The sequence below is a fragment of the Melozone crissalis genome, unplaced genomic scaffold (genome assembly GCF_028551555.1).
Source record: "Melozone crissalis strain CALT ecotype California unplaced genomic scaffold, PUWL_Pcris_2 ptg000092l_1, whole genome shotgun sequence".
NCBI lineage: Eukaryota > Metazoa > Chordata > Aves > Passeriformes > Passerellidae > Melozone > Melozone crissalis.
This window is the reverse complement of record NW_026535869.1, coordinates 103634-117275: the sequence shown is the minus strand read 5'-3', so window position 1 is coordinate 117275 and position 13642 is coordinate 103634. Positions and strand designations below refer to the sequence as shown.

The 13642-nt window shown below is 44.0% G+C and overlaps 1 protein-coding gene across 1 annotated transcript; it reads left to right on the top strand.

Annotated features, from left to right (window-relative positions):
* Positions 1-3289: 3289 nt before the first annotated feature.
* Positions 3290-13511, top strand: VPS11 (VPS11 core subunit of CORVET and HOPS complexes). Its single transcript, XM_054291482.1, has 16 exons — positions 3290-3464; positions 3803-3947; positions 4140-4275; positions 5345-5508; positions 5609-5856; positions 6257-6458; positions 6733-6884; positions 7835-8021; positions 8439-8582; positions 9063-9251; positions 10157-10318; positions 10791-10930; positions 11239-11441; positions 12018-12189; positions 12304-12526; positions 13237-13511. The coding sequence occupies exons 1-16, from the start codon at positions 3307-3309 to the stop codon at positions 13399-13401; spliced, it is 2790 nt and encodes a 929-aa protein (XP_054147457.1). The 5' UTR covers positions 3290-3306; the 3' UTR covers positions 13402-13511.
* The last annotated feature ends 131 nt before the right edge of the window (positions 13512-13642 follow it).

The window sequence follows — 13642 nt, the reverse complement described above, 5'->3', positions numbered from 1 at the left end:
GCTTCTTGTCAAGGAAGAAGCAGCCTATTTTTGGTGCTAGTAGGCTATCTCAAACAGATGCGATCTTGCAAATGGAAAGATGCTCCAGAAGACTAGGATAATCCTAGTTTTGATTTTTTTTTTTTTTTTGTTGTTGGTTTTTTTGTTTTGTTTTTATTTTGTGTGTGGGGGTTTTTTTGTGGGTGGTTTTTTTTTTTTTTTGTGTGTGTTTTTTTATTGTTTTTCCTTCCCCTTTTTGTTTGTTTGGGGCTTTTGTTTGTTTTCGGTTATTTTGGTTTGGGGTTTTCTTGGTTGTTTAGTTCCCTACCAAAGAGTAAGGAGTGTGTATAAATCTTGGCTTCCTGAGATGTCTTGTGAGCTCCAGTTTTTGCTGGTTATCAGCCTTTACAGATGGATTAGTCAGAACCTTCAGTGATGAGCCCTAGGTCAAATACTTCCTCTGACAAAATTGATGAGAATGAGGACCTGATGTGTTCTGCATTCCTTTTTTGTTGGAAGTCTGAAAGTGTCACTCTGAGTCTCTGAAATGGAGTTTCACAACTGGATGAGGTGGCTGTGAAGAAGGAATCTTCAGCCCCTTGAGAGAACCTATAGGCCTGTCTCTGGGTGTCCACTGTCAGGTGGGCACTGTAACTGCTGGAGGCCTTTTCCCAAAGGGAGGGGGGTGGGTTGGTCTCAAATACATGTTTCAATTTCCAGAATGAGATGGGAGCATCTTTCCTTGCCCTCTGTGACTGTTTTTGTGGGTAAGAACAGGGAAGCTCAACATGAATTCATGTTGTGTTATATGATGGTATCAAATCATCTCATTCTGATCTTCTGTTTATTTTTATTTGGGATGGGTGGGGGAGGGTGTCTGCTCCAAGGATTTAAAAATGCTTCAAACACTTTTTTCTTTACAAATGACTGATAGGACACAAACCTGAGCAGATGGCTGTCTTGCCTCAGTTTCTGTAAGAGAGGTTACAGAGCTGTCATCTCTTGAGCTGCTGTTGTGGTGGTTCTTGCCCTGATGCTGAACTTCATAATGCTGCTGTGGCTGCTGGTCATTACTTCCTGAGAACAAAGTGAATTTTGTTCCCAGAGACTCCAGCAGTTCAGCTACCATGGTAGAGGTTGGGCAGCTGTAGTCCCTGCAGGGAGTTTTCTGCTTGCTGTGAACTTCTGGTTTTCGAATCACAGTTTATCTTTGTAATCAACCAGGTCTCTGGACCAAAGAGCATGCATCTGAACTTCACAAGAAGGCTTTGGCAGATTATCCTGTAGGCTTTGCTCAGTTCATCACTGCATTGCTAAAATGCCTCTGCGTGGAAGCATTGTTAAATTCTGCTGTAGACAAGTTAGGGAGGAGTGGAGGGGGGGGTGGGGGGACGGGAGTAGGGACGTCTTTATTAAGATACAGCTTTGCTGTATTTTAACCAGTAATTTTGGGGAAGGGGTGTCAGGAGAAGAAAATAGTCACTGTTCCCCTTATTGAAAGAAACTGGAACTTTTATTTCAAGAAAAAAAAAATATTTGCAATTTAAATGGAGTATCATAATCCAGTAGACCCTAGACAAGGGGTTGCTATTCTAACTGTAAACCAGCAAACAATATGGTCTAGTCCTTCAAAACAGTCTAGGGAGGGAGGGGAAAATTGGCTTTCTGTTAAATTGGCAATTGGCAAACTCTCCAGTGGAGCTCAGATTTTGTTGAGAATGTGTTTTCTCTGGCTTTGTATGTGTTGCAGCACTGACTTGTGAAGAGCTTCATGAGTTGTGAGTGCAAAAAAGATGAATGGAAAAATCCTGATTTTGTTAATTAAACTCAATAAAAGCTCCCTGGAACTCCCATTTGTTCTGTTATTTTCATTTAACTCTGTTGAGTGAAAAACATGCTGGTGTCCTTATAGAGACTCATGGTCTGCATTGGATGCAACAACCTTTGGAGAGAAGCCTCAAGAAAAGGAGGCTCACAGTAAAATGAGCTATGTCCATGAGAGGACATCCTTTTTCTGCACATGGCAGCTGTTTTCTCCAGGGTTGAATGCTCCACAGTCTTGTCTCCTCAAGACTAGAAGACTCCGCATGGCATCTGGTTGCAGTGCCAAGTTAGCTGCTTCTTTGACGATGAGAATTTCTGCAAGGGACCAGAGGACCACTGCAGATCCTGCTGGGGCTGTGTCCTCATGTCTTTCATTGAGTCATCCTGACTTCTGCCTTGCTGGCTATGCTGCAGAAGACATTGTGTGTACTGTGGTTCTGGTGGTAGGAAAGAGTCTTTTAAAGATGCTTTAAAAATCCCCAGCAAAGGAGTTGGCAAAAGGAGGTTTAATGTAAAAGTGAAAGCAGGGCAAAGTTCAGTGGCAAGGTTCACTCTGCTGTAGCCTAGATGGTTAAAGCACACAGGGTAAAAGCAGGCTACACCCAATCTAAAACCAAAATCAACCCAAAATTATCTGCATGGATGCTGGGGGAGAAGGGCCAAAAAAGTAAGGATAGGAATGGGTAAGTGGAGTCACAGGGTTGAGTCACCCCCCCGTCACCCCCCCCCACGCTCAGCTAGGCCCTGGACTTCACCAGTGGTTTATGCATAAAGGTTTACCAGCAAACCTAACAGCACTTAATTGATAGCTTAAGTTAAACAATTTAACAAAAGATTCGTGTGGAATTTACCATAATGGTAACTAAGTATTTCAGATTGCAAACAAGGTCCCACTTTGAGCAGTGCCTGGGGCACTGGAGCAGTAAAAATGGACAGTTGCAATGAAATGAAATACTGCGTAAGTACATGAATGCCGAATGTGTTCTGATTTTCTGGGGTTACATTACACATGTATTCAACTAACTTACATGTGTATTCAAAGGTATAGCATTATTTTTAATATATTTACTGTATTGCTTTTGTTAAGCCAAGAAGTTTAATCTGTGACAACACAGATAATTAATCATATTGCTGAGCTCACAGCAAATATCCAGATTTCATTAGTTCTTGTCCACATTTAAAGTCAAGCCTTTTTGTATATACTATTAATTGTATATACAGTTATTTTGTATATACTATTATTTATTTCCCGTTGGAGAGAGGCAAATTATAAAGATTATATATTCTATACTGTAATGCAAAAATATTACTGTAAAATGACTCATTTAAGGTTTCTGGTACCGTTCTGACTTTTAAATTCCTCTGGGATTTTTTTCCAGTATGTATGTCCAAAATTCAGTCTTTAAATGTCTTGGCACGGCAGCTGCCCCGCCCGCGCGTGCGCCACCCGAGGGGCGGAGACTCAGGTCACGTGAGGGGCGGGCGCGCGGGGCCGGCCCCAACATGGCTGCCTACCTGCAGTGGCGCCGGTTCGTCTTTTTTGACAGAGAGACGGTGAGGGAGCCCTCGGGGCCGGATGGAGCCGGTGCGAAGCCTTTCGCGCTGCCCCCGGGCATCGCGGTCTGCGACTCGGGCCGGGGAAGCCTCGTGTTCGGAGATATCCTGTGCGGGGCCAGGCGCTGTGGCCTGCGCGGCGCTCGGTCTAGCCGAGGCTGCGTGGCAGGCGAGTCCTGGGCGCTGTCTACCGCGGGCCGGAGGGTGCTCCGGCCTTGGGAATGCGGCAGCTTTCCGCTGTCGGCTGTGCTTTGTTTAAACAAAAACCCCAAAGCGCCGCTGGATGTGTTGGTGCTCCGGGGTTGCTGTGCAGAAGTATTTGCTGTAACTCTACCAGGAGTCCGCAAAAGGCATGCAGATTCTTGTACGATTGGAGGTGTGGGGCTTTCTTTTTTTTTTTTTTTTTTTTTTGTCCCCTTATGTGCCTTAACTGTGATCTAAATATGGAAGGTCAGATTTGGTTTTTGCCTCGCTCCCTTCAACTCAGCAGTTTCCAAGCTTACAAGCTAAGGGTGACACATCTATACCAGCTGAAGCAGCACAGTATCCTGGTTTCTATTGGTGAGGATGAGGAGGGTATAAATCCTTTGGTAAGTTAAATGACGAAGAGAGGAAATCGCATTTGTAATACGGTTCTTTCTTAAAGACTATTGTGATCATCTCAGTAGCCCTTTCTATACCCTGAGTAGCTTCTTCATTCTGGGTCCTATAACGTTTTGATGCCAGGTCATGGCCTACTAATACCCCATGTTTTGCTTATGCCAGATCATCGTTGTTTGTAGGTGAAAGTCTGGAACCTGGAGAAACGAGATGGTGGTAACCCTCTTTGCACACGAATTTTTCCAGCAATACCAGGTAACAAGCCCACGGTTGTATCCTGCCTAACTGTCCACGAGAATCTTAATTTCATGGCTATTGGTAAGTAAAGCTGAACTATAATAGCTTAGGGAAAATATAACAGTCCTTACTGAGAGGTAGTGAGCATGAATAGAAAATACAAAAACCACCATAGAAGATCCTGATGATCTTTTTTCTCACTCCATTGTTACATTATCCTCACAGAGATACTGTGTATCTTGTGCTACCCTAGAGCTCAAGAGCTAAATGCGTAAATTTAGCCTAAGTGTATATTTTAAACTAATAACTTTGATACTTAGAAGCATGTGTTTTTAGTTGATGTCCTCTTTTCCCTGCCAGTTGGTAAGGCTACGTACTTATTGAACTTAGTACTAAATTTAGCTTCTGTTGGTACAGGAAAAAATGCAAGTCTTGTGATACCTAATGTTACAGAGATACTTTTTCAAGCTTGTTATACAAACCTTTTTTCAAAGAAAAAAAGCAAATTTCCCTTTTCGGATTTGACTGTTCCTTGCTAAGGTTTCTTGCTTAACTCTTCTGACAGAATAAGAGCAGTAATGTTGTGAGATTACAAGTGCTCTCAGCTGACTTGGTCCCTACAGTGAAATCAAAAAAGCTTTCCCTGTGTGTACGGTGGCTTTCAAGCCTGGAACAACTTACAAGACTGGGGCTGTTGGCAGGCGATGAAAACTGTGTGTTTTACTCTAGAAAAATCTCCCTCTGGTCTTTTTCACAGTGTGTAGGATATTTTGAATAAGCAAGGAACTTGAAATTATAGTTGTAGTTGCAGTATGGGTTGCAGTATGTAGTTGCAGAATGGGCCATTTGTAGAACAAAATACAGACAAACAAAATTAATCTGCATGTGAAGTTTGTGTGTAGAAAGCAAGTTAACCCTTGCTGATCAGTGCTATCCTATGTGCAGTTGTGTGGCAGCTCTGAACTGTAACTGGAGCAGTGGGAAGTGATTTGGCAAAGACTGACTTGACATGAGAACCTGTGGCAATTCCATTGCTTTATACCATGCTAGTGAGCATGGTGTTGTTGCTGACTGGAACTTCCCTAACTTATGCTGGATAAAATTTCAGGTGTGTTGTATAAGTAATAGTTTAGTCTGTCTGCTTCACCAGGTTTTGCAGATGGGAGTGTTGTACTTACTAAAGGAGACATCACTCGAGATCGGCATAGTAAGACCCAGATCCTACATGAAGGCAGTTACCCTGTTACCGGCCTCGCTTTTCGACAGTCTGGCAAAACAACACATCTATTTGTGGTGACCACAGAGAACATCCAGGTGAGAAGCTAGTTGAAAAAATGTTATTCTGACTGGCAAATTCTCTTGGTTTCAGAGTCTAGTTCAGAGTGATCTCCAAACCCTCGAGTTTCCTCTGTAGTCTTATATACTTTCAGTGAAAGACTATCCTCACCTGGAGCTGGACACTCATGGTTGTGGATTGCGCTGTTCATCTCTCAGTGACCCCTCCCAGGATCTCCAGTTCATTGTGGCAGGAAATGAATGTGTGTACCTTTACCAACCAGACGAACGTGGCCCCTGCTTTGCCTTCGAGGGACAAAAGCTGATTGTTCACTGGTATCGGGGGTACCTCATCATTGTCTCCAAGGACCGAAAGACTTCCCCAAAGTAGGGCTCCTTGAAACAGATAAGTTCTTTTTGCTCATGCAGCTTCATGCTTTTTCTCCTTCTCCTTCTTCCCTGTGAAGCTTTGCTCTTGGGGGCAGATTGCCACTCTGTCAGATGTTGAGGTTCATCCCGACCCATATATTGATTCATTTCCATTATGAGAGTAGCACAGTTAAATGTGCTGAATGAGGGGAATTTTTTCCAGTCCTATGAATTTCTCAGTGGAACAGGATGATGGAATTTGTGTATAAATACATGGTGGTTTCCCTCAGGATCCACTTAATTTAATTGCCCGAATGAACTCTGTTTGTCTTGCTTTCTATACATCCCTAGTTTGAAAAGGTATCAAGATTTCAGGTTATGTTCTTCTTGTTTTCTAAAAGTTTATTCTGCTCTCCAGGTCAGAATTTGCTGGGAACGAGGCACAGAATTCAGACAAACAAGTCCTGAATATCTATGACTTGTGCAACAAATTCATTGCATACAGCTCAATCTTTGATGACATAGTGGATGTCTTGGCAGAGTGGGGATCTCTCTATGTACTGACCAGAGATGGGAAGATCCATGTACTGCAGGAGAAGGATACACAAACCAAACTCGAGGCATGTAAATTTGTTTTCTTGTTAGTCTCCGCCTTATGTCTGTAAGATTGTACTGGCTCTGTAGACTGAAAAATTGAACCATTCAGGTAAGTGAATTACATAACAAGTGACCGAATAGCTTTTCGGTATAGCCAGTGTTATAAGACAATTGGTATGTAAAGGCCCAAGCGCACGTATGCACTAAGATGAAGAAACAACTTGTTTTCCATGTGTGTTTGAACTTGTTTGGTGGGGTGGTATTTCTCTTGTACTGCTCTTACCATGTATTTAACAGATGCTGTTCAGAAAGAACTTATTTGAAATGGCCATTAACCTGGCCAAGAGCCACCACTTGGACAGCGATGGTTTGTCAGAGATTTTCCGTCAGTATGGTGATCATCTCTATAACAAGGGAAACCATGATGGAGCCATTCAGCAGTATATTCGGTAGGTGGGGATCTTATGGAGCTGTGATGTTGTAGTACAGGTAGCAGCATCATAGGCCTTGATTTCCGTTTCAGCGCAGGAATTAAAACAGTCCAAAACAAAAAAAAAGTATGACTTGAGGTGAAAATTCTACCCATACAGAGAAAGATGTCAGTGAGACTAAAAGTCTTTGAACAAGTTGCTTGAAAATCTCTTTGTACACCTTAGGAGAAAGTTCTTCCCTTTGATCATATTTTAACATGAATAATGTAGGCCTACTGGGATGGAGTGGGACCTAGTGGGGCCTATCATAAAGAAGGGATCACTGTGCAAGATAGATGATGGAATTTGGCCATGTTTGGCAGTCTTCTTGGAAAGTACTCAAACAGTTTAATGTCAGTTTTAAAACATCTTGGGTTTTTTAAAACTAGAACTCAGAGCAGCCTTGTTTTGGGGCTTACTGAAAACTTAATGTTCAGTTTTTAAAATGCCACAAAGTGGTAAATTATTGTGGAGCTGATGCTCCAGGGTCCCTGACATCCAGTGAGAGTCAGCACATCTTTTTACCTTGACTTGCTTTAACTGTCACAGTAACTGTGACTAAACTGTTCTATGTTTAGAGCATGAGCATTTAAAGCTGACTTTGAGTTATGTGACTGAAAGGAAGGAAAATGTAGCTTTTGTTCCAGTTTGCTGTGCTCAGAGCCTAATCTGTCTTCTCACTGCCACCTTTAAGGGAAGATTAACTCCTTGTATGCTGTCATGGTTGTCCCGATCAAGGCCTTTGTATCGGTGTGTGTGCAGTTGGGTGGTCTTACACCATAACTAGTTGTTGCTTCTGATGCAGAGCTGAGTAGTCCCGAGAGGGTTAGTACCTGCTGAAGTTAAGGTTTCTCTGTGTTCTGTTGTTAATTTCTCCATTTATTTTGATTTCATGAGTATACAATATCTTGTAACTCTTCCCCTCACAGAACTATAGGGAAGCTAGAACCATCTTATGTTATTCGGAAATTCCTGGATGCTCAGCGTATCCACAACCTTACTGCTTATCTACAGATGCTCCATCTGCAGTCCCTGGCCAATGCAGACCACACTACACTTCTGCTGAATTGCTATACCAAACTCAAAGACAGCTCCAAACTGGAAGAGTTCATTAAGGTATTGGGTAGACATGGAATCATGCTACATTTTTATGTCATCATAATAATTAAAAAGGAGTTGTGGTGAAATTGTAAATTTCCTCCTCTATGACTGTTAAAGAGAGAGAATAATGAATTTGCCTCTCAGTACCCTGGTCTTTGCTCCTTTATTTCCAAGCTCTTGCTTACTTTCTCAGTTTGGTTGATTTGCCATCTGTGTCTGGAGTGTGCTTGCTTCTGTCAGTGCAACTGGCAAGCAAATGAGAAGTGGTTAGACTCCTTCCTTTCTGCATGGGGGATTTTTCTCTTGCATGAGAGGTACAATCTCTTGCATGATTGTCCCTGCTCATGTTTTCCTCCTCTGACATAAATGATTACTGCTTCTGGACTGTTAAAATTTTTCTGAGGGACCATCTCTTTGCTTTTGTTCTTGGAGACGAGTGAGAGTGAGGTCCACTTTGATGTGGAAACGGCTATCAAGGTACTTCGCCAAGCTGGCTACTACTCCCATGCTGTGTACCTGGCAGAGAAGCATGAGCATCATGAATGGTACCTCAAAATCCAGTTAGAGGACATCAAGGTGAGGAGACATAACTGCGCATGTGTTCTTACTGGGGAGAATACCAATTCCCTAGCCTCCTCTTTAGTGAGAATATAATTTCACTGATCTCTTTGCTGAGGATAGCACGCTGATGAGAACAGCAGCAACAATACTTCTTGCTGTTGGTGTGTTGCCTTTCTGCTTTTGCTTGTGTGTTAGACTAGATGGGGAAATCAGAAGATCTTGTTTTCTTTCTGATGTGACTTTTTACAGTGCCCTTTAAGAAGAGAACTGTAAGAAGAGTACTTAGTTGGGGATTCATCTAAATGTTTCCCTCAGGCTGTATCCAGTCTTTCTCCCTGAGGAGGAGAATGAGCAGGAATGGTGAACTAGGTGGTAATTCAGAGCAAATGGGATTTGTGGCATACTCACAGCATGTCTTCAATGCTTTCTGTCCTAAGCTCAAAGTAGAGAGCAGAGGCCAGTGTCCTGTGATTGTTTTGTTGTCTGTCTTCACAGAACTACCAAGAGGCTTTGCACTACATTGGAAAACTGCCCTTTGAACAGGCAGAGAGTAACATGAAGCGATATGGTAAAATCCTGATGCACCATGTTCCTAAGGAGACCACTGAATTGCTGAAGATCCTTTGCACTGATTACCGTCCCTCGGGAGGTAATGAAGGCCCTGGGATGCTAGAAGGAAAAAAGGTAGGGTTTGTGTTGACTGAGAGTTGTTGCTCTCCAGTAGTAACTTTGCAGTGAGTGCTTCTGCATACCTTGTGTTGCCATCCTGATGTTTTAGGTATAATTATACTTAAAAAACTCTGAAGAATTATAACTTAATAATAACTTAATAAACTCTGAGAATTATAACTTAATAAACTCTGATCAGATGAGACCCCACCTAGAATACTGTGTCTAGCTCTGGAACCCTTAGCACAGAAGAGACATGGACCTTTTGGAGTGGGTCCAGAGGAGGGCTATAAAAATGGTCAGAGGGATGGAACACACGTGCTCTGAAGAAAGGCTGAGTGAGCTGGGGTTGCCCAGTCTGGATAAGGGAAGGCTTCAGGGAGACCTCATTGCAGCCTTTCAGTACTCAATTTATAGGAAAGATGAGGACAAACTTTTTTACAGGGCCTGTTCTGATGCTACAAGAGGTAATAATTTTAAAGTAAAAGAGAGCAGATTTAGACTAGATAGTAGGAAGGAACTTTTTATAAAGAGGTTGGTGAAACAGGTTGCCCAGAGAATTGGTAGATGGCCCCATCCCTGGAAACACTCAGATCAGGTTGGATGTGGACCTGAGCAACTTGGTGAAATGGAAGACGTCTCAGCTCTTTGTAGGGGTATTGGACTAGATGACCTTTAAAGTTCCCTTCACACCGAAACTATTCAATGATTCCATGAGAAGCCCCATTCTGATGTACTGGTAGTCCTAGAGGCAGGGGATCTCTTAAAGTTATTGCTCAGGATTGATCCTTGATGTTGTTAGCATCCTGTATTGTGCTGTATCTGTCCTGTCTGAGACTCTGGAAACAAACATTTCTCATGGAAGGAAGGAAGCACTAGATGCTGATGTGGGTGCTTGTCTTTTTCTGACTGTTTTACAGGCTAATTCAGAGGAGTTCATCCCAGTCTTTGCAAACAATTCCCGAGAACTGAAAGCTTTTCTGGAGCACATGACTGAGGTGCAGGCTGACTCTCCACAGGGTGTCTATGACACTTTACTGGAACTTCGACTGCAGAACTGGGCACATGAGCAAGATGAGCAGGTTTGAGCTCCCTCCAGCATTGTGTTTTGAGGGGAAAGATTTGGTGTCTGTGAGTCATATTTGCATTCCTGCAATGCCTTTTCCAGCTGGGCATTGACAACATGAGGCAATACATATGCTGTGCTGGACAAATAGCACAGAAATGGGAAAGCAGCCTTGTATCTGGGAGACTATTCCCTTCAGGACAGCTGAACTTGTTTTGTTTGTATGTCATTTAAGGACAGATTCCAGGAAATACAGCCTCTGAGCAGCTGGCTTGCCCACAAAAGTATCTTTACTTGCTTGCCTGGATCTGTGAGGATGTTGGCTGTTTGGGCAAAGAAAATCATATCCTGTTTGCTTAAAAGGTTTAAAGAGCAAGTGCCAAAACTGACCTGCATGAAGAGCTCCAAATTGTCAGGTCATAGTGCAAAATAGTGTGTATGTGGGTGTGCCTGGGTTCCTCTTCTTGACCTCTCCCCCTTCTTTGTAGATCAAGGAGAAGTTGCACAATGAAGCCCTCACCCTCCTGAAGAGCGGAAGGTTCAAAACAGTCTTTGATAAGGCCTTGGTCTTATGTCAGATGCACAATTTCAAGGATGGTGTTCTCTACCTCTATGAGCAGGGCAAACTGTGAGTGTTACTGTTGTCTTTAGAGTCTTGTCCTTCCCCTCTTGCCCCCACTGCAGCGATTTCTGAACCATAAATGTCTGTACCATTAATGGTAGTGACCTCTAGCATCTCAAGATGGGCATGGTAGATGATTACTCTGCAGAAATACCTCACTGTTGAAGCAAGGCAGTTACATAGAGTGAAAAAAAGACTTGTCTTTGGCTTCTGTGTGAGTCTGGGGATTGCATGGCTGGGTGAAAAGCTGAAGTCCCTGTAAAACCTCAAAGGGCAAGATGGATTGTTGCAGCTGATGAGTCTTTCTCCCATAGTTTCCAACAGATCATGCACTACCACATGCAGAATGAGCAGTACAAGAAGGTGATTGAGGTGTGCGAGTTGTATGGCGACCAAGAGGCTTGTCTCTGGGAACAGGCTCTTAGCTACTTTGCACGGAAGGAGGAGAACTGCAAAGAGTATATTGCTGCAGTGCTGAAACACATAGAGAACAAGAATCTTATGCCTCCGCTGCTTGGTAATGACATATGACATTCAACCCTCAGCCTCCTCTGTCATAGAACCCCAACCCAAGCAAAAACCAGAAAAACAAACCACGAAAGACTCCAACCCAGACTTGTTTGTAGTGCTTTCTGTAGATCAGACATTAGAAGAATCAATGAAATTGGAGCCTACCATTTGAAGTAATAAGCTCCATAGGGAAAAACAATGTCAGTCACAGCTCCTTAGTTAGGGAGAAAGATCTGCAGTATCAGTGAGATGTCTCATACATGATTTCTGTCTGTCAGTGTGGGGTAGTGCAGGGTGTGCTGAAACTCCTGTTGAGCCTTGGTGGAGAACTAAAATCCAATCCACTACTATATCCTTCCTTTGTGCCTTTTGGTCTGAGTTATCCAGACGTGCTCCCAGTCACCCATTTCTGCAAGAGATCAAATTGAAAGAGAATCTTTAAGTGAGCTCTTCCAATTCCATGAGAATGCCAGCTGTCTTTGCCTGTAAGTGGCCTGTCCCAGGAAAGCAGTCTGCCCTGGCAGTACAAGCATAGCTGCAGTTTTTGTGCTTGTGTTTAAACTAACATTTCAGTTGCTCTCAGTTGTGCAGACGCTGGCTCATAACTCCACAGCCACCCTGTCTGTGATTAAGGATTATCTTGTCAACAAGCTGCAGAAGCAAAGCCGCCAGATAGAGCAGGATGAGCAGAGAATTCAGAAATACCGTGAAGAAACTACGAGGATCCGTCTGGAAATTGAAGAGCTAAAAGCAAGGTGCAGGAATGTGTGCTGTCTTGTCTAGTCCTATTCAAGGACAGAACTGCTGTTTTCTTTTAGTAAGGTGAAGTGTAGTTTGTCTTTCTCACACTTCTCCATCTTGTCACTCAGTCCCAAGATTTTTCAGAAGACCAAGTGTAGCATTTGCACCAGTGCATTGGAGCTCCCTTCAGTCCACTTCCTGTGCGGTCATTCCTTTCACCAGCACTGCTTTGAAAGCTACTCTGAGAGTGATTCAGAATGTCCTACTTGCATGCCAGAAAATCGCAAAGTGATGGACATGATCCGAGCCCAGGAGCAGAAGAGAGATCTGCATGACCAGTTTCAGCATCAGGTAGGCTATCATTGTCTGTCTTACAAAGTTGAAATAAATAGAGTTTAGATTCATTTATGGACCTGTAAATGGAGGCTGGTAGAGACAGGTAAGGCTTGAGAGTATTTTGTAAACAAGGTTATGTTAACTGGATAATGAGGCATTAGACCCTAGGGTGACTGCATTGTGTAAAGGGCACAAAGAGTCATTGTTGGCTCTGTGAAGGTGAAAGAGAGAATCTGTCCTCACCTGACCCTCAAGACCTATTGGTCAGTGTGACAGCTGGTCAACAAGTTGTATAGAACTAATTAGGGAGAAAGGAAGAAGAACAGTGTGAATTGGAATGGGGACAGCACCAAAATGTGGCATCTACCTTGTGTTCCCCAAGGATTAATTAAGTGTTGAGTGTAAGAATGGGACATTAGCTGGAAAATGTTAACACACGTGGGAACTAGAGCAGTTGAGGCACTCACCTTCCTGCTTAATTCAGTTGCTCATTACCTTGGTGCATGGCTCAGAAGTGGCATTGAAACAGGAGCTGGAATGGCCAGCATCAGAAAATCTAGCAGGTTCTTCTGCTACACCCAGCCCTTGCGTGGACTGAGCAAAGAGCTGCCCTGTCCAACAGTCCACTAAACCAGAGGCTTCTAAATGCAGAGGGAGAAAGGAAGGAGGCTAGAAGCAAGACGCTCTGAAGGCTTTTGCTGATGCTGCTGCTTTCTGTCTGGCAGCTCAAGTGTTCAAATGATGGCTTCTCAGTCGTTGCTGACTACTTTGGTCGCGGCGTCTTCAATAAGCTCACCCTGATCACGGACTTGCCCTCGGGAAAGACCGCTACAACGATCGAGGCTGGCCTGCAGCGGGAGCTGCTTATCCACACCAAGCGCAGTACCTGACTCCAGGCCCTGTCCGCACGCCCTCTCGTGTTGTACGGGGTCCCCCCTGTGTCCTCGGCCCCCTGTATTTGGCTTCCCCCCTTGGCTCCCAATAAAGCAGCGTGGTCGGACAGTGCCGCAGCGCGGCCCTCAGTGACCGGCCCGGCCGGGCGGCGCTCCGGGCGCGCGGGGAGGGGGGCGAGGCCTCTGGGCGGGCGGGGGCGGGGCCTCTGGGCGGGCGGGGGCGGGGCCTCTGGGCGGG